General features: G+C 40.5%; 1 protein-coding gene across 2 annotated transcripts in view; it reads right to left on the minus strand.

Moving 5' to 3' along the window:
* The window catches only part of Asb9 (ankyrin repeat and SOCS box containing 9), a 41,321-nt gene extending 16,473 nt beyond the window's left edge, over positions 1-24,848 (minus strand). The window contains exons 1-2 of one of the 2 annotated variants that reach the window (XM_021628911.2): positions 24,648-24,848; positions 9,314-9,393 (exon numbers count right to left, since the gene is read on the minus strand). In XM_021628911.2, coding sequence (XP_021484586.1) covers positions 9,314-9,393; positions 24,648-24,729 — 162 coding nt within the window. In that variant the 5' untranslated portion in view covers positions 24,730-24,848. Of the gene's footprint in view, positions 1-9,313; positions 9,394-24,228; positions 24,301-24,647 lie in introns of those variants that run through there. The other variant, XM_060375024.1, reaches the window with a different exon arrangement.
* Between the last annotated feature and the right edge of the window lie 1,304 nt (positions 24,849-26,152).

Raw genomic sequence — 26,152 nt, forward strand, 5'->3', positions numbered from 1 at the left:
AAACCTACCTCTCTTTGATGCAAAATACTCAATAAAATACTTGCAAACCAAATCAAGAACACATAAAAAATATCATCCTCCATGACCAAGTAGGCTTCATTCCAGGCATGCAGGGGTGGTTCAATATACAGAAATTCATCAATGTAAACATACTGAAGGAGAAAAAACATATGATCATCTCCTTAGATGCTGAAAAAGCATTTGACAAAATCCAACACCCATTCATGTTTAAAGTCTTGAAGAGATCAAGGATACAAGGCACATACCTAAACATAGTAAAGGCAATATACAACAAGGCTAATAAAAACTCCATGGTTCTGGCATAGAAACAAAATGGTGGATCAATGGAATCAAATAGAAAACTCAGAAATAAACTCACACACCTATGGATTCTTGATCTTTGACAAAGAAGCAAAAACATACAATGGAAAAAAAGACAGCATCTTCACCAAATGGTGCTGGTCTAACTGGATGTCTACATATAGAAAAATGAAAATGCATCCATATTTATCACCCTGCACAAAACTAAAGTCCAAGGATCAAAGACCTCAACATAAAACCAGACATACTAAATCTGTTAGAAGAAAAATTGGGGAAGATTCTTGAATTCATTGGCACAGGAGAAAAGAACACCAACAGCACAGGCTAGAAGAGCACAATAAATGGGACCTCATGAAGCTGAAAATCTTCTCTAAAGCAAAAGACAGTGTAATCAGAACCAAATGACAGGCTACAGAATGGGAAAGGATCTTCATCAACCCTATATCTGACAGAGGGTTAATATCCAGAATCTATGAAATATGCAAGAAGTTAAACAGCAACAAACCCATTAAAAATGGAGTACAGAGTTAAACAGAGAATTCTCAATAGAGGAATACCAAATGGCAGAGAAATGGTCAACATCCTTAGTCATAAGGGAAATGCAAATCAAAATGACCCTGAGATTACACTTTGCATCCATCAGAATGGTTAAGATCAAAAATTCAAGTGACAATGCCTGTGGAGAGGATGTGGAGAAAGGGGAACCCTCCTCCATTGCTGGTGGAATGTAAACTTGTACAACCACTCTGGAAATCAATCTGGTGCTTTCTCAGACAATTAGGAATATTGCTTCCTCAAAATTCAGGTATACCACTCCTAGGCATATAGCCAAAATATGCTCAACTATACAACAAGGATATTTGCTCAACCATGTCCATAGCAGCTTTGTTCATAATAGCCAAAATCTGGACTTATGCCCCATGTCCATCAATGGAGTTGTGGACAAAGAAATTGTAGTACATTTACACAATGGAATACTACTCAGCAATTAAAAAGAAAGAAAATCATGAAATTTGCATGCAAATGGTGGGAACTAGAAAAGATCATCCTGAGTGAGTTATCCCAAAAACACAAAGACACATGGTATATACTCACTTATTAGTGGATATTAGAGATATAATATAGGATAAACATACTATAATCCATACACCTAAAGAAGCTAAGCAAGAAGGAGAACCCTGGGTAAGAAGATCAATCCTCATTCAAAAAGGCAAATGGGATGGACATTGGAAGAGGGAGAAAACAGAATAGGAAAGGAGCCTACCACAGAGGGCCTCTGAAAGACTCTTCCCAGCAAGGTATTAAACCAGATGCTGAGATTCATAACCAAACTTTGGGCAGAGTGCAGGGAATCTTATGAAAGAAGGGGGATATAGAAAGACCTGGAGGGTACAGAAGTTCCACAAGAAGAGCAACAGAACCAAAAAATCTGGGCCTAGGCATTTTTTCTGAGACTGATACTCCAACCAAGGACCATTCATGGAGATAACTTAGAACTCCTGGACATATGTCACCCATGGCAGCTGTTTCCAAGTAAGTTCCCTAGGGAGAAAGGGGAGCAGGGACTGTCTCTGACATGAATTCAGTGGCTGGCTCTTTGATCACCTCCCCCTGATGGAAGGACAGCCTTACTAGGCCACAAAGGAAGACAATGCAGCCATTCCTGATGAGTTCTGATGGGCTAGGCTCAGATGGAAGGGGAAGAGGACCTCCCCTATCAGTGGACTGGGTGAGGGCCATGGGAGGAGAAGAGGGAGGGAGGTCGGGTTTGGGAGCAGACAATGGAGAGGGCTATAGCTGGGATACAAAATGAATAAATTGTGATTAATAGAAAAATTAATTAACTAAAAAACCAACCAGTACTATAGGAATTCTTCAAAAAGTTGTGTTGTCAGTTAAAACAATCTACTAATGTATTGACTTTTATGTAAAAACAAAGACAAGAAAATGGGCCCATCTCACAGTGCAAGTGAGAACTTACTACAGCCACAAAGGAAATGACTTTATCAGGATCTTCTGAGGCAACAACTCAATGATTTCACTCTCTCCCCACCCCCATTGGTTTTTGGAGACAGAGTTTCTCTGTGTAGTGTTGGCTGACTTGGACTTGCTTTGTAGACCAGGCTGGTTTTGAACTCAGAAAAATTCGCCTGCCTCTGCCTCCCTGAGTGCTGGAGGTACAGGTATGTGCTACTACACCCAGCTAATGATTTCACTCTTCGTTGTATGCTCTCAAAGAGTCTGGGGGTGTAGCTCAGTTGGCAGAGTAGTTGATGTTCTGTTCAGTTTCACCCCAGGCTTCACCAAGCACTTACTGAGAAGGACACATATGAAAAGTGATAATGAGGGAAAGAGTAGCACAAGCCTCTGCTTGCCTGCCTTACATGTGTGTGCCTGGGAAGGCCTCCAGTTAGACTCCTGGTGGCAACAGCCTATGTAATCCCCTCCCCTTTAGTAGAGGCTTCGCTGATGCTACCTCTTCCTCTTCTTCCTCCTTCTTTTCCAGTATTCCTCTTCTCCCCTCCTCCTTCTCCTCTCCTCCTCTGCTTTTCCTCTTTCTCTCCTTCTCCTCCAGTCTTCCCTTTCCTTCTCCTGCCTTTCCTCTCTCCTCCAACACCTGTGCTTCTGCTTCTCACTTTAACTGTTCTTCCCCTATTCTTTCTCCTCCCTTCCACTTCCTCTTGGCTACTCCTTCTCCATTACCCTTCCTCCTCCTCCTTTCCAATGTGCTAAGCCACTAATCTATCACTGAGCTACATTCCTACCAAGATTTGCTTCTAATTAAGAAGATATGCAAAGGTGATAATGGGTTGTTTCTAAGATTAAACATTAACTTTTATTTGGCTCACTCTCTCTTTAGGGTTGGCATCATTCTGGTAATACCCTTGACAAGAAAATGAGGGTGGCACCACCCAAGAACCGGCCAGGAAGTGAGACCCTTAGTCCCACAACTCAGAAGGAGCTGGATCGTATCAGCAATTGGATCTCTCTCAGTAAGCTTACATTAAGATCTTCAGTTAGTCAAGCCTTGCAATGACTGTAGCCTTCAAAAGTCCCTGCCCTGGCAAAATGTTGTCTAAATTCCTGACAATCTCTAACAACCCCAAATTTGTTGCTTTGTGTTGCTAACTTTGGGGCATTCTTTTTCATACAGCAAGTGATGTGGGCCAAGTGATACAAGGTCTAAAGCACTAACTGAGCCTCTAAAGATTAAAAAAAGTCTCGGGGCAAAGAGACAATTGCATTCCCATGCTGGACACTTGAAATCTGGAAAAGCAAAAATGTCTAAAAGTTTAGCCTTAGGATCCACCACCCTCTGCAGAAATGTGTTGTTCAGGAGATGATAGCTCATGAGCCAAATCTAAGCAGAACATGAAAAGAGGTTCAGGATCAATTCCACGGTGCCAGCTCGTCTTCATCTTAGAACACATTGTCCTGGGAGACATGGACAAAATAAAAGGACCTTTTAATCTATATATGCTTATAGTTGTATTTGTGTGTGTGTGTGTACATGTGCAAATGACATGTTTAGGTGTGATGTAAACACACATGTATGTTCAGGTGCATGTGTCCTACTTTACCACAATCCTCCTTACGCCTTAGAGACAGGTTCTCTCAATAAACCTGGAGTTTGATTGGCAGTCAGAAAGTCCAGCAATCCTTCTGTCTCTTTCCTTCCTAACCGGATACAATGCTGAGGCTGCAAGTGCAGGTGAACAACCAAGCTATTCACGTGGGTTTGGGAGACTTGAATTCAGGTCCTCATATTTCTATAGCAAATGCTTTTATCCACTAAGCTATCTCCCTAACACTTATATATGGTAAATTTTATTACTGACGCAGATAATGTATTATAACTTTTCTTCCCGGAATAGTATAAAGTTGCCCAAAATTGTTCCAATAATTGGCTTCACTCTCCATTAATCCCAACACATATTTTTCTACTTCCACGGGCATTATGAGTCAGTCAGGTACTAATCATCCTGTGCTTCTGTCTTTTACCTTCTGATCAGCAGGGTCACACATTTTGAGATATCAAGTCACTCTGTGCTTATACCCCAGTGGAAAGGGGCTCATATCCAGAGCCCGGGAAAGGGCTCTGGGAGACTCACCATAATATGTTTGTATACGAGAGGCTCCAAAGCCCTTGACAGTCCTTCTCCTTCCCTCTCTGCTGTTTGCAAGGAAGGAAGAGACTGTATTTTTGCTCCCTCCAGAACCTTACATCCTATCTGTATACCATGAATCCTCAAACATGGCTCCCAGTTCCATGAAACAGGAAGAACTTAACTGATTGTATTTATTCCTTCTGAAGTATCACCATGAACTTCACAGCGTGGCATTTGTTATTTTACTGTTGCCATTATGATTCATTTCTGAACTGTTTCATTTTAGTGAAAGCACCATCTCAAATTTTTTTGTTTAGTTTGGTTTTCATTCATAATGTTCTCTTATTTGTCCAATCTATTCCACTCACCCTGCAACACACGGGAAAATGATGAAACTGTTAACTGCAAACTTTGGTCTGGTGTCACAAGCCTGCAATCTCAGCTACTTGGGGGACTGAGATGTGAGGATCAAAATGTTGAAACCTTCCTGGGCTACAGAGCAAAGTTCAAAGGCTAGCGTCAGCAAGTTAGTAAATCCCTGCCTCAAAGAGAAAAAAGGAGGAGGGCTGGCAGCTTAGTTCAGGAACAGGTTGCCTGCCATGAATGTGTAAGGCCTTAGGTTCAATTTCCAGAAACACACACACACACACACACACACACACACACACAATTGCATTTTCCCTGTGCAACAGATCAAGTGATGAATGACAATTGTTCTTTGAAAGGAATTTTTTGGTCGTTTTGTTAGTATAATAAGTAGCCCTCTAGCTGTGACCGCCATTTCAAAGCCAGCATTTGAGTACTTGCATATAAACCGAGGAAAGCACAAAGCAACAGAGAAATTAGTCTCAACTGTTTATTATCCTAACGTCTGGGTTGTTTCCAGATTCTGGCTATTACAAGTGAAGTTGCTATGAACATGGTTGAGCAAATGTCCTTGTTGTATACTTGAGCATATTTTGGATATGTGCCTAGGAGTGGTATATCTGGATCTTGACATGGTAGTACTATTCCTAATTGTCTGAGAAGGTGCCAGATTGATTTCCAGAGTGGTTGTACAAGTTTATATTCCCACCAGCAATGGAGGAGGGTTCCCCTTTTCTCACTTCCTCTCCAGCATGATTGAGGTACTTAAATATTGACCTTAGCCATTCTGATGGGTGTAAGGTGATAAGAACTTACTGAGAAGTTTCTTGGATTTGACTACATAGAAGAATCACATAGGAAGCTTTCAAAAAGTCCTGGTATCTAGGCTGTATCCCAGAGTGATAGCAACACAAGAAAAGGAAGCTGAGTTTAGCTGGCAGACTGTTTGGTTGGTTCATTGTTGTAATACTCAGGATTGAATCTAGGCCCTGTCAGTCACTAGGCAAGTGCTCTATCACTGAGCTATATCCGAATTCCCGTTTATCTTCCTTTTTTGTCTCTTATTTACATTTTCATGTTTGTGTTGTGATTTCCTGTTTGTGTTGTGATGTTCGTGTGTGCATGTGTGTATATTCGTGTGTACATGAACAAGTGCATGCATGTTTGCATAGTGTGAGTGGACATACAGGTACATGTGAGTACACTTACTTGCAAAGGCAGAAGGTCTATGTCTTGAATTAACCTCAATTGTTCTTCCTCCTTACTCACTGGAGAAGAGTCTATCAACAAAACCCAGAGCTTGCTGATATGACTAGTTTTGCTAGTCAGCTTCCTTGGGAGAAATCTCTTGTCTCTGCTTCTGAGGCTGGAATTACAGGTGGGCCATATCCGCACCTGGCATTATATGGGTTCTGGGATCCAGTCTCTAGTTCTTATGCTTGGGCCTCAAGCACTTTATCCACTGAACCATCTCCCCTCCCTCCCCCAGCACCTTTTGAAACTGTGAGATAGGATCTGAATTACACAGACTGTCCTTGAACACAGTCTGTAAGCTAGGCTGACCTTGAACTTGTACTCCTTGTGCCTCAGCTCCTGAGTATCTGGGTTACAGACTTCTATTAGCAGATCCAGTGATGAGTCGTTAATTGTAAAGACTAACACAAAACAACACACTATGGGAATTATAACCAAAATCTGGAGAGAAAGCCACCAATACTTAAGTTCACTGTTATATCTATGGCATTTTAATTACTTTCTGCTGAAGTAGAAGAAATATGTTAAACAACTCAGAGATCTTAAGTGTCACCTCAGTGAATCACCACAAAAAATATATATATGCCTGTGTAACTACCACACAAGTAAAGAAAGAAAATGTCTAGATACTATCCAGATTACTCCTACCTCTGGTACCCAAAGGGATTGCGGAGCTGACATCTAACCCTGGACATTTTGTTTTCTCTTCTATGCTTAACATTTCATTAACTGACCTAGAAAGCATGTATTTTGTGCATGTGTTTGCCATTTTTAGTTAACATGTTGATCAAATTCATCAATCTACTTTCACTGTTACATGCATGTCATAGTTAACAAAATATATCCTTCCTTGATCACTTGTGTTTGGATTTGTCCATGTGATTTGATTTATCCAATTCACAATTAGCAGATGTAGCATATGCCAGGATTAGAAACATTTTGTCCTTAGATGATTTATCTTGCCCTGCTATGCAAAAGCCTTTTGCCAAGAAATGAAAATCCTTCAAGCAGCCAGAGGTCAAAGAAGGATGAGGGACATGTGTGCCACAGCTTCGAGCTGAGTCCAGCCAACTCAGTCAATAGCAAGAAGTCCATGGTTATTGTATCCTGCCACTGAATACTGAGGTGAGTATTTGTTCCTGAGTTTTGAGGTGGACTAATCAAAGGGGGGGGGGGTAATCAGAAGTTTCATTTTATAGATGCAGAGATTGATGTCCAAAGATAACAACCCACTTAACTGACTTAACAGGATTGGGATAAAGACATGGATATAAGCTTATGGTCAGTAAATATGTAAATATCAAATACAAACTAGCATTATTCCGATTAACAAGTGATGCATGACAGTGGAGAGATGGCTCACCATTGAAGAGCACTTTCTGCCCTTCCAGGGGACCTGAGTTTAATTCCTAGCACCAACAACTGCCTATAACTTTAGTTTCAAGGGTACCTACACCCTCTTCTGTCCTCCTGATGCACCGCACACACGGAACAAAAACATACATGAGACAAAACACCAATACTCAACAAATAATAATAAAATATACAAAACCCAAATAAAGAATTATACATAAAAGTTTCAATGATCATTTTAATACTATCCAAATTGCATAAATATTTCATTTTTACCTGAGTAAACTAACTTTTAACGAGAGTTATATGTTAGAATTGATTTCTAATAGGTTGCTGCCTCCAAAAGTACTTAACACAATGGCTTTGGAAATAATACTCTTCTTGATGAACTTCTCCTTATTTTTGATAAGTCCATGAAATTGTGGTGTTTTCTGAATTCACCTTTACTTTTCAATGCTCTTACATGTCCTGTGATAAACAGCATTATCATCTGTAGGTATCCCAGATATTTTCATTGAAACATAATTATTAATATAGTTTCACCCTGCTTATAAATAATGATAGTTTCAAAATCACAGCTAAAATTTTAACAAATCAATCTAAAAATCCATGTTATTACATCTCATATTTGTTTCAATATTTTGATAGGTTTCCCTGATTTGTAGTTTACACATTTAAATGTTTTCTTTGATAAGGTATCCATAGATTTTGGTGGATTTCAAAAGAGAAAGATATATTGTTCTGGTTAAGGCCCTGGTTTCCATCCCTTGCTATACACAGAGAGGGGAGTGTTGGGGAGAAACAGAGAGAGATATAGAGAGACAGAAAGACAGAGTGAATTACCAAGATATAGTGACATTTTAGAGAACAGAACTTCCTGAATAAAGACTTTGTTAAGATGTAAACTGCCTTTTGAATGGTGTCTTTGCATAGGATTCTAATAATTTAAAACCAACAAAAATCAGGGTATATAGGCAAATTGCACCTAAGGAAAAGAAAACTAAAATCAAACTGCTGAGAGCCATAGGCAAACTGGGGATGTGACCAAACTGAAAATGTCACTGAAATTATAAGACTACATATTTAAAAAGACATTTTCAAGCATTTATTTTCCATTAGGAGTTTTTAAGCCTTGTGCTGCTGACATTTTAGAGCTACCTAATTTTTGACACAGAGGCTGTCCTATGCGCTGTAGGACACTTAACACCATCATTGGTTTCTACCCACTAGATGCATTAGCACCACTCTAGTACAACACTAATGGTGCCCCTAGAAATTATCCCCTGAGAAACAAAATTGCTGCAGCTGAAAATCCCTTTACATGACAGATTTGCTCAAGTGTTGCAAATCGGGGGGGGGGGGGCACATGTGTACTTTGTGTGCACATGGAGGATGGACAGAAAACAGGTATCTTTCACCAGCTTATCTTTTGATACAGGGTCTTACTGAACCTAACATTCATCAATTGGCAGGGGACCTGCTCATGTCTGCCCTCCAAGTTGCTACCACTACAGGCATGTGTCACTCTGCCCACTTGATTTATTTGTTGTTTTTATGTGGGTTCTCTGGGTTTATACCTGTGTTTTTAGGCTTGTACAATGTACACTTTACTAACTAAACCATCTCCCTCTGAACATGGTTTATTTGGAAAACTGAAAACAACATGAAGTACCACTTACAGGTAATCAATCCATTGAACAAGTATTTAGCATTTTTCAAACTTTGCATTTAGGTTACCACAAAATACATTATGACAGCCTGCAAAGAAGATGGCTATTACAGTGAGATTCATCTCATTTTGCTGATTTGCTTAAGAGGAAATGTCTATCTTACTATAACTCTGATTTTTCTTTTCTCGGTCTGGTATAGCAATGAGGTATACTTGACACTGTTATTATTTTTAGAGCTACCTGGTTGATAAGGTTCCTCAGGGTCAACAGACGTCCATGGATTGCAGCATCATGCAAAGGAGACCAATCAGACATGATATCTATATGGAAAGGGAAGAATAGGTTACACCAGGCTGATGTGCTTAGACTGAACAGTTCACCCAGCACCCAAGCTAAGGACCAATGACGCAGACTGAAAAACAAAACAAAACAAAACAAAACAAAAAAACATCTTGAGTGAGGTAAGCAAAGCACAGGAAAACAGTACAACACAATCTAGCTCCTACTCAAGAGAGGAAGAGAAGACCGGAAACTGGGGAAGTAGGATGAGAGGAGAAATGGGAAAGATTGATGGATGGATACTGTGTCACTATTTTACAGAGGAGCAAGATGCTGTGATTCACTCCTCCTCTCTAGGGTGATTATCAATAGGAACTGCCTGATACACATTTCAAAAAGCTATACAACTTTTGATGTTTTTTTAGCATTAGGAAGCAATTGGCATTTAAGGAGACAGGTATCTAAAACCTGATTTCCATATTACATGGATCAAGCCATTAATAGTGCCACATAAATACATACAATTTTTATTTTTATGCATCCTTCAAAAACAAATCTGATTTAAATTAATATTTTAAAGAGGTAGATTGGAATGACAGGTAGATGACTGAACTTCCAGTTCTCACTGGTTTCAAAAGCAAGTGGCCCATTTAGTTATGTGAGAGTTTTGCCAATTACCAGCATTAGCAAGTTCAGCTCAGGTTTGCTTCCTGCCTGAAACACAAACTTTGGCATCTCAGCAAAACAGTAGCACCCACTAATAGTAGCAATCATATAATTACATATACTATTAGGCTTGAAATCAAATCTAAACAGAACTATATCTATTTATAGGTTACCGTCTGTCCCAATATTGAGCAAAAATCAGAATTCAGTCTAACCTTGAAATCATGGCATTATATGTGGCCCACTCCTCTAACCAGTGTGCTAATGTGATTAAAAGAACATTCTGAGTTCCGACCCAGTTGACCTCTTCTGAACAGTGGCTCCCTGAACAAACTTTGACTCTCAGTTTTATTTTGGGTAAAGATAGAAATACACTTATCCATGGCTCAATACACATTAGCTACTATTATTACCTTGTCCTGACACTAAACAGTGTCTTGATTACATCCCATGAGCACTGCATTAAAAATAGCACATGTAGTCTACCACCATATAAGAGGAATACACATTTTCAGGAAAGAAGCCTATAAACCGTGTCCAACACATTAAGCTATCCTCTGCCCTTGTAATTAAGTGTAGATAAAATTGAATGTGGCATAGACCAGATTCGTTCCTCATCTCAAGCTGCCTCTGATTTCCAGAACAAACAGATGTAGGAGGCTACGCTGAGGGAGGTTTGCCTGAGTCTGCATCCGTTCCAGTTCTGCCTTTCTCTGATAAGCACATGATATGCAAAAGCAAGGTGCAATTGTTAGATGCTACCTGTTCCTTACATGGGCACATAAGAGCTGTTAAAGCCTAAGAGAGCCTAAGAGCAAGGGTAGTCGCTAATGCCTGAAAGGCCACGAAGAGGAAGACAAGAACACTTTGTACCTAACGTGTGTTAGCTGAGGACTGCCTGCACCTGAAGCCATCAGTACCCTGGAAAATCTGTCCTAGTGAGCAAATGACCATCCCTGCAGATGGACTTATTGAGCACTTAGTACATGAAAGGGTGCTGTGTGGGCTGCCTACACGCTGGCCATCCAAGGCTTTCTTACTGGGTCACCAAGGTCTGGAGGCAAAATACCTTAAGGGAAATGGCTTTCCCTAGCTCTAAAATCTTGAGATTGGTACATGCCGAGCATCCTCACAGCCTTCACAGAGGTTCCTAATTCTCTCAAGGAAAACACTGCTGCTTCTATCTGAGGAGTCTTAAATTCAGATTATAGATGTGGAGAGATTGGCTGCTGCATTAGAATAAAAAGGACAGGTAATAGTAATACCACCCTTTGGGTGCTGATAATGGAGGATGCTATTCACACAAAATCTTAAGAAAAGACAAAAAGTCTTGAAGAAGGTCTTGAAAGCTGGACACCAATAGCAGACTGAGCATGACATAATTAACTTTCTTTTTTTTTCCCTTCCAAGCACTCAGCTGCTAAGAAATACAGTTGTCAACAACCTCCATATCTTCAGTGCTGTATAAGATTATTATATTTGACAGCCTAAACAGTCCAGGAAGGTCTGTTTAGGCTAAATGACAACTCTGTTCAGATGTCATCAAAGTGTTGCAACTATATTATTAAGTGAATGCCAAAAATTGGGTCTTGGCTCCTAATTATTGATCAAGAAAACATTATTCCTCTTTGTTACAGCAAATACAGAGTGATGTTCCTCCCAAGATCAAAACCAAGTCTATTTGATGCTTTGAAATCTCACAGAATTCAGCATTTACATATCAGAGAAACCCTGTGTCTTTTAGAGGTATAAAGTGTGGCTTAGGAACACACCACAAGGCTGACAATACTAATATCTATATCTAGATTGCTGATGAACATCTTCATTGAGCTAAAACTCACATATGATCTACCCATTTGAAGTAATCAAACCAAAGCTTTTCATTATAAATACAGACTTGTGCAAACAACACCACAATCAGTCTCAGGCCAACTTCATTACCCTGTGAAGAAATCTGGTGGCCATTAGCATTCACTTCACATCTACACCCGCCCCAGCCCCTGACAACCATTGATCTGTTTCTTGTCTTTATGGATTTGCCTATTCTGCACAGTTCATCTAAGTGCAACCATGTGATAAGTGGTCCTTTGGGATGTACTCCTTTAATTCAGCATGCTCCAAGCTGCATCCACCCTGTAGCATATATTAGCACTTCGAACCATGTTTAGTCAATAAATCATTGTATTGGATAGATTACATTTTACTGGTCCATCACCACGTGAAGCCAATTTGCATTGCTTCCACTTTAGGGTTAGCAATAATACTGTTACAAACATTCCTGCTCATGTTTGGGGGTAGGTGTGTGTTTTCAATTATTTGTGTCTACCCCCAAAGAATGCGACTTCTGTGTGATATGTATAGCTTCTTGAGAGTACTTTTCAGAGTGACTCCTCTAGCATATATTTCCATCAACAATATACAAGCCATTTTTGTATAGCATTTATTAAGCCCATGCTCCTGTCCCAAAGAAAAACATGGGTCCTTAGTTTACCATTCTTATCTTTATGCAAGGACTCTACCCTCAGCAAATCTCAGAACACTGCACTACATAAAAACCTAAATACTGATACTGTTAAGATTAACACATTAACTCTATCATTGACACAGCACAGATTGTGCATGCAAAAAGGAAAGGAGAGAGGGAAGGAAGGAACAGGGTGAGGAAGGGGGATACCAAGCAAACAACATAATTTTGCAACATAGAAATATCTCACATACCTTTTGCTCTAAAAAACACTGAACAGAAAGCTAAGACTTGCTCCTTGAGATAGCCAATTGAGAAAAGACCTAGAGCACACTTCACTGGGCATTTCCATGGTACATGCCTGGAGTGGGTAATGAGTTACAGGCTCAATATTTGGACAGTTAGGTCCTAAGACAGCCTCACACACTTCCTGATATCTGCCAGCTGGAAAGATCAGGTCAAGCAGAAAATGGGACCTGTTTTCCTATCAGACTGTAGATGATGCTCCTGGTAGAAGACTATCCATGAGATGACAAGGAGATTCAAGGCCACAATGCCCCTTTTGCATCTACTCCACCACAGTCTTTGAGACCTAAGTGTCACTGTATGCAACAGACTGTACACAGCCTTGGCATATATTGAGTATTAATTCACAGTGTCGGTTCATCCCTGGTCTGTATTTGTTTTTACTGCCAAAAACAAAATAAATGCCAAACGAGGTCACTGGTAACGCCATGAATCTATCATTGTGGCCTAGGGGTAAACTAGACAATGGGCCTCTCATGACAAAGCTATTCCACAAGTCCTCCAATTAGTAGCAATAAACTTACCTTTTAAACAGAAATAGCTCTATCAGGCCTGTGGCACATTAGGAAGGTTGCCATTTCATTTTTATTATGCTTTCTGGAAAATTTTCTAAGATTTCCACTACTTCAGAAGAGATTTAAAGTGCACTAATTGCTACATTCTGAAAAGAGCTATTAAGGAAGCTCCAAGAACGTTAGGAAATGCCAGTAAGTCACATAAATCCATTAATGGAAACATTTTGCTGGGTCAAAAGTGGGAGGGGGAAGTTGCTCCGAAGAGAATGGAGTATCTGGGACTAGACAAAGGTGGACTCAATGACATGAATCAATATTACTAGATTGGAGAAGAATGCTGATGAGGTGTGGGTGGAGCTAGTACGAGACCTTTTGGGCAAGAGAGTCATGTCTATTCCATTCATTATCCAGCCCCTTCTTTTCTCCTCTCCTCCTCATCTCCTCTCTGTACCTTCTCCCCTCTGCTCTCCATGATTTTTCATTTCACCTCTTCTGTTTATAGAGATAGGACACCCCCAGAAAGCATACTCTGGCAAGCTATCTCAGCATCTAAAAGTACCCCATTAGAACATGGAAACTATTTCCTTTCAATGCTTATTCTTGTCTGCTCACTGATTAAATGTGAACATTCCCTTCTAATAAGGTGGGCTCAGTTTTGGAAAGAATGCACTATTCCTCTAGAGATGAGTTTTTTTGGTAAAAAGCCAAACAAAAACCAACTTGTGCCAGAGAGATGGCTCAGCAAGTGAAGGTACTCGCCACCAAGCCTGGTAGTGTGAGTTCCATACCTGGGATACAAATGGTGGAAGAAGAGAACCTATTCTCATAAATTGTCCTCTGACCTCTACAGGCACACTCCCACACACATAAAAAAAGGAAGAAATGTTTTTAAAATGTTTTCATTAAACTTAAGGGTGGATAGAAGAAATGGGGGATTGGGAGACTTATGGAGGTTAATTTACCCTTCGATGCATTTTGTGAAGTGTCTACAGTTAGTTTACAGGAATGCTGTAACAAACTACCTCAAACTAGGTGGCTTATGACAATTGCAATGTATTTTCTTGCCGTTGCAAGGCTAGAAGTCTAACAGAAGTCTGAAAACTTCAGGAAGGCCATGCACTTTCAAACATCTCCAGGAAGGAATCCTTCCTTACCTCCTCTAGCTTCACACACTGGCGGTCCAGCCTTGGCTTTCTCCAGTTCATAGATCTCTTGTTCTACTCTCTTTCCTCTTGCTACATAGCTCTCTCTCTCTCTCTCTCTCTCTCTCTCTCTCTCTCTCTCTCTCTCTCTCATTGTTCCTTCTCCTTCTCTTATTGAAATACCAGTCTTGTGGGATTAAGGATCCAACCCATGCCAGTGAGGCTTCACTTTAGTTATTACATCTTCGGCCACTCAATTTCCCAATAGTAGTCTCTTTTTGAAGTGCAAAGGCTCGTTAGGATTTCAAAGAATCTTTTGGGAGGTGCAATTCAATTCCCAACCAAGTATTTTCAGGGGAGGAAGGTATGTTTTCCATGTTCCCAGGATAGCAGAGACAAGTGTTAAATAAATCTCTGTGAAGAGTTGGCTCTTCATCTCTCCATCCTTTTCTTCCTTCTTCTGTAGAAGAGGATAGCGAAAAGAATGAGCCATACCCAAGCCCTTTCCTTGCCTCTGATTTGCCCTTGTGTAACAGGGTACCTTCAACTGAGGTGAGTGTCTTGGAGCCAACTTGAAAACAAAATTCTAAATGTTCCACATTCCACACTTCACCAAGGTCAAGACCTCTGAAGCATAAACAAAAAACCAGCTACCACTGAGGGTTTTCCCCCCAGTCTGAGGGACTGGTGCAAAGCATGGAGCAAAAAGTCTACTTGGGAAAAACTTAGGAGAGCTACATGTCAGCAATGATTACATTGGATGTGGAAGATAGGATCATTCTGAGTCAGAGAAGGAGGATGTAAGCAAACAGGGATGCCCAAGTGTCCAGGAAATCATGAAATTTGCAGGTAAATGGTGAGATCTGGAAAAGATCATCCTGAGTGAGCTATCCCAGAAGCAGAAAGACATATACAGTATATACTCACTCATATAGACATACAGTATAGGATAAACCTACTAAAATCTGTACAACTAAAGAAACTAATCAAGAGGGAGCACTCTTGCTAAAATGCTCAATCCCTATCCAGAAAGGGAAAGAGAATGGGCATCAGAAGAAGGAGAAAACAGGAATCAAGTCAGGAGCCTGACACAGAGGACCTCTGAAAGGCTCTGCCTTGCAGACTATCAAAGCAGATGCTGAGACTCATGGCCAACTTTTGGGCAGAGTGTAGGGAACTTTATGAAAGAAGTGGGAAACAGTAAGATCTGAAGAGGACAGAAACTCCACAAGGAGAACAAAAGAACCAAAAAAATCTGAGCACAGCGGTCTTTCCTGAGACTGATACTCCAACCAAGGACCATGCATGGAGATAACCTAAGACCCCTGCACAGATGTAGCCCATGGCATTTCAGTGTCCAAGAGGGTTCCATAGTAATAGGAAGAGGGACTGCCTCTGACATAAAGTGATTGGCCTGCTCTTTGATCACCTCCCCCTGAAGGGGGAGCAGCCTTACCAGGCCACAGAAGATGACAGTGCAGGCACTCCTGATGAGATTTGATAGACTAAGATCAGAGGAAGGAGAGGGGTCCTCCCCTATCAGTGGACTTGGGAGGGGCATTCGTGAAGAAGGAGGAAGGAAGGTGGGATTAGCAGGGGAGGAGGGAGGAGTTTATGGGGGGATACAAAATGAATAAAGTGTAATTAATAAAAGAAAAAAAAAAAGAAGGCCTCCCCTATCAGTGGACTTGGGGAGGGGCATGCGTGCAGAGGGGGGAGGAATGGAGGGATTGGGACGGGAGGAGGGAGAGAACCATAGGGGGCGATACAAAGTAAATAAAGTGTAATTAATAAAGAATTTTTTAAAATACCCCTCAAACCCTTTTTGGAAAGTGATTCTTAATGCCACTCTAATTTCCTACTATTCCAAGTACATTGTGCTCAATACATATGAATTAATTTAGTCTGTCTTTGTGTATAAAAGCCCTACTTACCGTGGAGGGCCCTGTACAATTTGGAAGGAAAATCGAGTAAATATATACTAAACAAATGTGCAGGCCTCTCTCCTCAGAAAGGGAAGACATTTTGCAACTTTACTGTTGTTCTTCCCTTTACATACCTGTACTGAAAGACATTATTAAGTCCCAAGGGACTTTAGAACCCATGTTTATTGTCCTTCTAATATTCAAGTGTGGGCAGCCTACCAATACACTGAATGTAATGCTGTCTCCTTGAATGCTTACTCCAAGAATCCCTTCATCTGAACCTGCTGAAAGTTCACAGGAGAGTGACAGTGAGTGAATACATAAAACTCTGTTTTGGCCAATGCATCACCCGATAGGTGCAGTTCACACCTGTCAGAAACCTTTCAAGTGTTTTAAATTTCTCCTTTCTAAAGTCAATCAGCCAACATCCTTGAGAAACCCAGCTTCACTAAATATGAAATATCTAAGACAACTTTTAATAAAAGAAATTTTTAGCAATTAAAATATCCCTATAAGATCAATTAAAGTGGGAGTCCAAGATGGCTGTAACCAGAACACACCATATTTGAGGGACACAGGATCCAAAACTCCGAAATTGTTGAGTAGAGGGGCAGCTGAAGCCAGAACATCGACATTGAGGCCTCCAGGGCAAGAGAGGACAACCAGTGAGCTGGGACAGTTTGGATCCAGGTCACCCATGAATGACCCCAGGGACTGACAGTGGCAAATATTCAACCCCCCTGCACATCCCATTTCCCCAAGCATGGACCTCCCTGCTCTGTGGAGAAAGCAGGCAGTGGTCACTGCCCCAAGCATTAGCCTCTTTGCTTGGCATTGGCAACAGTGGTTGCCCCAAGTAGGAACCCCCATGCTCAGTAACTGAGACAGCAGAGGCAGCAGCAGTACTGGCCTCCCAGGTCTATGGCTGCAGTAGGGCAGTGGCAAGCAGGAGCCTCCATGCTCTGTGACTGAGACAGCAGAGGCAGATAGCCTAAGCAGGATCCACTCCGCTCAGTGACTTAAACTGCAGAAGTGGCTACCCAAGTGCGGGTCTCCCCTGCCCATCAGCCAAATAGTGGACAGATCTCCTACACTCTCATTTGTTGATATGGGCCCAAATCTGAGAGTAGAGACTGGGAGAACCCTTATGCTTTACCATTAGGGCTGCAAGCGAGTGCACCTTCAAATAAGTGCATGCAGAGCCCCAGATCCAGTGTCCCTCAACATTAACAGCCAGCCATCAGATCCCTCCCACCCACACCCCCACTGTGGGCAACATAGGGATCCTTGGGACAGTGTTCTCAACATTGAAGTCTCTATTCTGTGGATCTCCCAGTGGAGTCCAGGCAAACAATTCCTGGAGCACAGACAGACCAGAATAACAGGAAAACAGTACTACAGGCCTGTAACCCACTGAGGCATTAAGGGCACCTGTATACTTACATTGTGCCTGCCAACAGCTCCAGCACTCGCAACACCTCAGGAAATTAAGTTCCAACCTTCCAGGCATCTACATGCTCTAACAACCTGTCCTTCAAGGCTCACTTCCATACACACACCCATGTTTGTGCACATGTGCCTGCAACCTTCCTCCCTTAGCTACAGCTGAAACACCAACATCTACTCTCAAACCAGTGGACCTTTCTCAACTTCCTGAAGAATACTCCAGACACCAAAGACAGACAGACCAACCCTGAAAAACAGATTCCAGGAACAGTGAAGGTTACAGATAAGCAAATGGCTAAAGGTCAGCATAAGAACATATTCAACAACAATCAATACATCATGACTTCACCAACAACCCCCAAAATCAATAGATATTTTAATTCATCGTAAAAACAGTAAAATGATTTTAAAATTATGTTTATCCAGTTATTACAGGCACATAAAGACAAAAGGAACAAAGCTCTCAAAGAAATACAGTCAAATACAGCCAAACAAATAAAGGCATAAGTAGAGGCAAAAGTAGTGGAATATAGAGAGGAAACAAACAAACAAAAAAAAAAAAATAGAGGCCATGATAGAAAGACAGGAATCCACATTCAAATAGATGAGGGAAATGGTGAAAGGCATGAAAACAGAATTAGAATCAATAAAGAAAACACAATCAGAGAAAATCCTGGTGCTAAAGGATTTAGCGAAAAGATCAGAAACCACAAAAGTAAGCATCTCCAACAGAATACAATAGATGGAAGAGAGAATCTCAGGTGCTGAAAATACAATTGCAGAAATTGATACTTCTCTCAAAGAAAAAATAAAATCAGAAAAGTTCCAAAAACAAAACATCCAAGAAATTAAGGACACCATGAAAAGACAAAACTTAAGACTAATAGGAATAAATGAAAAAGAAGATTCCAGGCTCCAAGGTCCAGAAAATATTCTCAAGAAAATCATAAAAGAAAATTTTCCTAGCTTAAAGAAAGAGATGTCCATAAACGTACAAGTGGCTTACAGAACATCAAATAGAGTAGACCAGAAAAGAAACTACTTATATAATAGTCAAAACAGTAAATCTACAGAACAAAATATATATATATAAAAGGCAGCAAGGGAAAAAGGCCAAGTAACATAAAAAAGTTGACCTATTAGAATCACACCAGACTTCTCAACTGAAACTATGAAAACCAGAAGGGCTTGGGCAAATGTCATGCAGACTCTAAGAGACCACAGATACCAACCCAGACTACTACACCCAGCAAAACTTTCAATCAACAAAGATGGAGAAAACAAAATATTCCATGACAAAACTAAACTTAATATTTACACAGCAACCCAGCCCTCCAGAAGATACTAGAAGGAAAACTCCAATCTTTTGAAATAAACTACACCCAAAAAAACACAGGATATAGATAACTTCACAAAAAAAAAACTAAGAGAACACAAGCATGGAAACACAGTAACACCACCAACTTGACAATAAAAGGAACTGACATTCACTGATCAATATTATCTATCAACATGAATGGACTCAACTCTCCAATAAAAAGACAAAGACTAACAGAACGGTTGCAGAAACAGGGTCCAACATTCTGCTGCACCCAAGAAACACACCTCTGCAACAAAGATAAATACTACCTAAGAGTAAAGAGTTAGAAAAAGGTTCTCAAGCAAACGGATTCAGAAAACAAGCTGGGGTAGCTATCCTAATATCTAATAAAATAGAATTTCAACCAAAATTAATCAAAAAAGATGAGGAGGAGCACTTTATTCTCATCAAAGGAAAAATCCACCAGGAAGACATCACAATCCTGAACATCTATGCCCCAAATATAAGAGCACCTGCATTAGTAAATGAAACATTATTATATATTAAATTATACATGGATCCCAACACCTTAGCAGTGGGAGATTTCAACACTCCACTCTCACTGAGGGACAAATCATCTCGACAGAAGATAAATAGAGAAATAATGACACTTACAAAGGTCCTCAATCAAATAGACCTAATAAATGTCTACAGAACGTTTCACCCAAACTCGGAAAGAGGATAACTTCTTTTCAACACCTCATGGAACCTTCTCAAAAATTGACCATATAATCAAGTACAAAACAACCCTGAACATCTTAGATACAGGAAGATTGAAATACTCCCCTGTAATCCTATCAGACTACCATGGTCTAAAACTAGACCTCAACAACAACAAAAATAACAAAAAGCCTACATACATATAGAAACTAAACACCCTGTACTCAATGATAGCTTGGTCAGGGAAGAAATGAAAAATGAAATTAGAGAATTCCAAAAATTCAAAGAAAATGAAGGCGCAGTATGCCCAAACTTGTGGAACACAATAAAGCAGTTCTAAGAGGAAAGTTCATGGCATTAAGTGCCTCCAGAAAGAAGTTTGAGAAATATCATGCAAGCAATTTAATAGCATACTTAAAAGCCCTAGAAAAAAAGAAGCAGACACACCCAAGAGGAAATAATTAGCAATAATCAAACTCACAGCTGAAATCAATGATTTAGAAATAAAGAAAACAATTCAAAGAATCAGTGAGACCAAGAGCTGTTTCTTTCAGATAATCAACATGATAGAGAAACCCTTAGCCAAACTAACTAAAAGGTAGAGAGCAACTATCCAATTCAGCAAACTGAGAAACAAAACAGGTACATAACAACAGACACTGAGGAAACCAAACAATAATTAGCTCTTGCTACAAAAGCCTATATGCCACAAAATTTGAAAATATAAATGAAATGGACAATTTTCTTGTTAGATTCCATTTACCAAAATTAAATCAGGATCAGGTAAATAGATTAAATAATCCTATGTCCCCCAAGGAAATAGAAGCAGTCATCAAAAATTAAAAAAAAAAAAAAAAAAAAAAAAAAAAAAACAGGATGAGACAGTTTCAGCAAAGAATTCTACCAGACCTTCAAAGAAGAGCTAATTCCAATTCCCTTCAAACTACTCCACAAAATAAAAACAAAAGAACATTATCAAACACATTCTATGAAGCCACAGTCACCTTGATACTTAAACCACACAAAGACCCAACCAAAATAAGAGAACTTCAGACTTATCTCTCTAATGAACATTGATGCAAAAATACTCAATAAAATACTCACAAACTGAATCCAAGAACACATAAACAACATCATCCACCAAGACCCAATAAGCTTATCCAAGGCATGCATGGGTGGTTCAATATACCAAAATCCATCAATTTAATCCACCATATAAACAAACTGAGGGAGAAAAAACACATTATCATCTCCTCAAATGTTGAAAAAAGCATTTGACAAAATCCAGCACCCATCCATGTTTAAAATCTTGGAGAGATAAGGGATACAAGGCACATAAATAGACATAGTAAAGACATTATAAACAAAGCCTATAGCCAACATCAAATTAAATGGAGAGAAATTTAAATCAATCCCACTGAAATCAGGAACAAGGCAAGGATGCCCACCCTCTCCATACCTCTTCAACTTAGTATTTGAATTCCTAGCTAGAGAAATAAGACAACTGAAGGAGATATAAATCAGAAAGGAAGAAGTCAAAGTATCACTATTTGCAGATGATATGATAGTATGCCTGAGTGACCCCAAAAATTCAACCATAGAACTCCTTCAGCTGATAAACACCTTCAGCAAAGTGAGTGGATACAAGATTAACTCTAAAAAATCAGTAGCCCTCCTGTATACAAAGACAAAAGCCTGAGAAAAACATTAGGGAAAATACACCCTTCACAATAGCCACTAGTCACATAAAGTACCTTAATGTGACTCTAACCAAGCAAGTGAATGGCATGTTAAAAAAAAAAAAAAAAAAAAAAAAAAACTTCAAGTCTCTGATGAAAGAATTTAAAGAAGATATCAGAAGATGGAAAGATCTCCAATGCTCATGGATTGGTAGGACTAACATAGTGAAAATGGCCATCCTGCCAAAAGCAATCCCCATCAAAATACCAACACAATTCTTTACACATCTTGAAAGAACAATTTTCAATTTCATATGGAAAAACAAAACAAAAAAACAGAATTGCTAAAACGATCCTGTACAACAACAGATCTTCTAGAGCTATCGCCATCCCTGATCTCAAGTTGTACTACAGAAAAATAGTAATAATAACTGTATGGTACTGGCACAGAAACAGAATGGTGGATCAAAGGAATTTAATAGAAAGAAGACCCAGAAATAAACCCACACACCTAAGGATACTTGATTTTTGACAAAGAATCCAAAATCATACAATGGAAAAAAGACAGCATCTTCACCAAGTGGTGCTGGTCTAACTGGATGTCTACATGTAGAAAAATTAAAATGTATCCATATTTATTACCTTGCACAAAACTAAAGTCCAAGTGGATCAAAGACCTCAACAAAACTCACTGGCACAGGAGACAATTTCCTAAAGAGCACACCAACAGCACAGGCTCTAAGATCAACAATCAATAAATGGGACCTCATGAAACTGAAAAGCTTCTGTAAAGCAAAGGACAGTGTTGTCAGAACAAAATGATAGCCTACAGACTGGGAAAGGATCTTCACCAATCCTACATCTGACAGAAGGTTAATATCCAGAATACATAAAGAACTCAAGAAGTTAAAAAGCAACAAATCAAGTAATCCAATTTAAAAATGGGGTACAGAGCTAAACAGAGAATTCTCATTTGAGGAATACCAAATGGCAGAGAAACACTTTAAGAAATACTCAAGGTTCATAGTCATCAGGGAGATGCAAATCAAAATGCCTCTGAGATTTCACCTTACACCCATCAGAATGGCCAAGATCAAAATCTCAAGTGACAATACATGTTGGAGAGGATGTGGAGAAGGGGAACCCTCCTCCATTGCTGGTGGGAATGTAAACTTATACAACCAGTTTGAAAATCAATTTGGCACTTTCTCAGACAATTAGGAAGTATGCTTCCTCACCTAGAACCCATGCACATTTGTAGCCCATGGCAGCTCAGTGTCCAAGTGGGTTCCATAGTAATGGTAACAAGGTATGTCTCTGACATGGACTGATTGGCCTTCTCCTTGATCGCCTCTCCCTGGGCAGTGGGGAGGGGGGAGTAGCCTTACCAAGCCACAGAGGAAGACAATGCAGCCACTCTTGATGAGACCTGATAGACTAGGATCAGAAGGAAGGGGAGGGAGACCTCCCCTATCAGTGGACTGGGAAAGGGCATGGGTGGAGAAGAGGGAGGGAAGATGTGATTGGGAGGGGAAGAGGGAGGGAACTATAGGTGGTATACAAAGTGAATTAACTGTAATTAATAAAAATAAAAATATATATAAAAAAATCCACCTTTACCACTCGTGGGCATTTATTCAAAATATGCTTAAATACACAACAAAGACATTTGCTCAACCATGTTCATAGCAGCTTGATTCGTGATACCCAGAACCTGGAAACAACCCAGATGTCCCTGAACTGTAGAATGGATACAGAAATTGTGATATATTTACACAATGGAATACTACTCAGCAATTAAAAATCATGAAATTTGCAGCCAGATGGTGGGACCTAGTAAAGCTCATCCTGACTGAGATATCCTAGAAGCAGAAAGACAGACATGGTATATAATATATCACTTATAAGTGGATATTAAATATACTAAAATCTGTACACCTAAAAAAGCTAAGCAAGGAGGAGGACCCTGGGTAAGATGATCAATCCTCACTCAGAAAGGCAAATGGAATAGAAATAGGAAGAGGGAGAAAACAGGGAGCAGGACAGGAGCCTACCACAGAGGCCTCTCAAAGACTCTACCAGCAGGGTATCAAAGCAGATGCTGAGGCTGATAGCCAAACTTTGGGCAGGGTACAGGGAATCTTATGAAAGAAGGGAGAAATAGAAAGACCTGGAGGAAACAAGAGCTCCACGAGGAGAGCGACAGAACCAAAAGATCTGGACACAAGGGTCTTTTATGAGAATGATACTCCAACCAAGGACCATGCATGGAGATAACCTAGAACCCCTGCACAGACGTACTCTAGTAAGGGGAACAGGGACTGTCACTGACATGAACTCAGTGGCTGGCTTTTTGATGACCTCCCCCTGAGGGGGGGAGCAGCCTTACCAGGCCACAGAGGGAGACAGTGCAGCTAGTCCTGATGAGACCTGATAGGCTAGGATCAGAAATAAAGGGGAAGAGGAACTCTCCTATCAGTAGACTGGGGAAGGGGCATGGGAGGAAAAGAGGGTCAGATGGAATGGGAGGAGGACCTCCCTTATCAGTGGACTTTTGGAGGAGAATGGAAGGAGAAGAGGGAGGGAGGGTGGAATTGGGAGGGGATTAGGGAGATGATTACACCTGGGATACAAAGTGCATATACTGTAATTAATAAAAAAAACCAAGTAAATATTACAAATTTTTAAAAAGATCCATTAAAGTGGTACTCACACACACAAACACCCCTCTGTAAACTCAGTGCTTCAGAGGCTGAGACAAGAAGATAATGAGTTTAAGGCCAACCTGAACTTTAAAGGCACCAAAACACTGCTATTTATAAGTAACTCTTAAACTCTTATAATAAGTAATGCATCTGACCTACAAAAGAGTGATTCCTTCGGCAAAAGTTTTCACCACTAGAAAATGTTCTGTGATTAAATAGGTTTCATCTTTATGACTCTACACATAAAGATATTTTTTGTAATATTCACATAAGGGATGCAGACTAGCAAGCTGTGGGCATCTATCCAGTAACCTACCCTATGGACACACCAAAGAAAGACCCACTGCTATAGCTCAGCTTTCTTCGTTCTTTTGAGCACATTAACCACCCTCCCCAGCACTCTGATTTCCCCTCTTCTATGACTCACCCCCCATCAATGGGTTCGACAGGAATCTGAGATGAGGAGAGCCTCTTAGCTTGCCCCTCCTGCCCCCTTTTTCACCGTCCATGGTACTCTTTTGGTCAGCAAAGATTACATTCCACTTTGGTTGCTCAGAAAAAAACGAATGTCATGCTGGTTTCCCTGGGAAATTCCAGTTGAGTGGTTGGTTGAACTGCACCCGTCTTGGTCAGGCAGTCTGTAGCAGAAAACAGCACAGGCAGGGTAATGTGAGTACTAACGCTGGTCAAACAGATTCTCGTGCACACACACACACACACACACACACACACACACACACACACACTCCACCTAGCAGGCTGGAGACAGGCCAAAGTACACAATAGGCCCCCCAGGCCTCTGTAAAGTTGCTGATGTCACGGCCTTTCCTACACTGACACCAATCAGAGAGCAAGCTTTAGAGTTTATCGCCCAGGAAAGTCATACTTTGTAACTTTTGGAGAATGAAGGGACCTGGATGGTTGTTTAGGAAGAAGTTTTTAAAGCTGCAGGGAGCGGTTTGCCTCTAGGGGTTTCTGGAACAAGCCCCAGCATCCACCGGCTGGGAAGGCTACTTTTGCAGCAGTTCAGAGGAACTGTTTGCACAGGAACATGCATAACCCAGCCTGGCCACCTGCACATGTGCTTTCAGTTTTGCTGGGAGTGTCTTATGGGGAAAAAATGTGTTTGTATGTTACAAAAATGCAAGGGGTTGAGGTGGAGAGAGATTAAAAAAAAAAAAAAAAGAAAGAAAGAAAAGAACTTGTTTTCCTCTTGAGGGGGCTGCAAGTTCATTCCATGTCCTATTTTGCTTTTTCCTACACACTTTTGGGTTTAACTTGTAAATAAATGTTGAGTGGTTGCTGTTAGAAAAATCCATCGCAGGGTCACCACTTGTGTGAAAGAGACCTGCTGTCTTTGAATTGCTGATTGTGAAGATGGCTGCTTTGTTGAAATGCCCTCAGTTTGCCTACATGAGTATTAAGCTATCAGTACAGGTGACTTTTCAGTTCCCATTTTCCATCTTACTCCCCAGTGCTGATTCCAGGAAACCACTCATGTTGCCACCATCAATGGGTGTGAGAGGAGCTTGGTGTGAGCACAGCCTCCTGGCCTCAGCAGCTTGCTGCTTTTCCTCCCTGACACTCTTCCTGAACCAAGAAATTGGTTCCATGTCACTTGCTCAGGAAAGACCACCCACTTTTCCTTTCTTGAAAGCTGAAGAAAATATCTTGTCCTCAAAAGTCTCTGAGCTACTCTCAAGCACCAGCTGGCTTGCAAATGCTGGATGTTTGTTTTTGGTTGAGATGTTTGAATTCTCCATTGAAATATTTAGTAACTATTCTTAACCACTTTGCTTGCTTACTGGCTTTTTTTTTTTTTTTTTTTTTCAAAAAATATATGGCTGTGTGGCCCAGGCTGGCCTTGAACTCACTATGTAGTAAGGCTAGCCTCAAACTTGTAGCAAACCTGCCACCACCCCTGGAGTGCTA

Source organism: Meriones unguiculatus, chromosome X (genome assembly GCF_030254825.1).
Source record: "Meriones unguiculatus strain TT.TT164.6M chromosome X, Bangor_MerUng_6.1, whole genome shotgun sequence".
NCBI lineage: Eukaryota > Metazoa > Chordata > Mammalia > Rodentia > Muridae > Meriones > Meriones unguiculatus.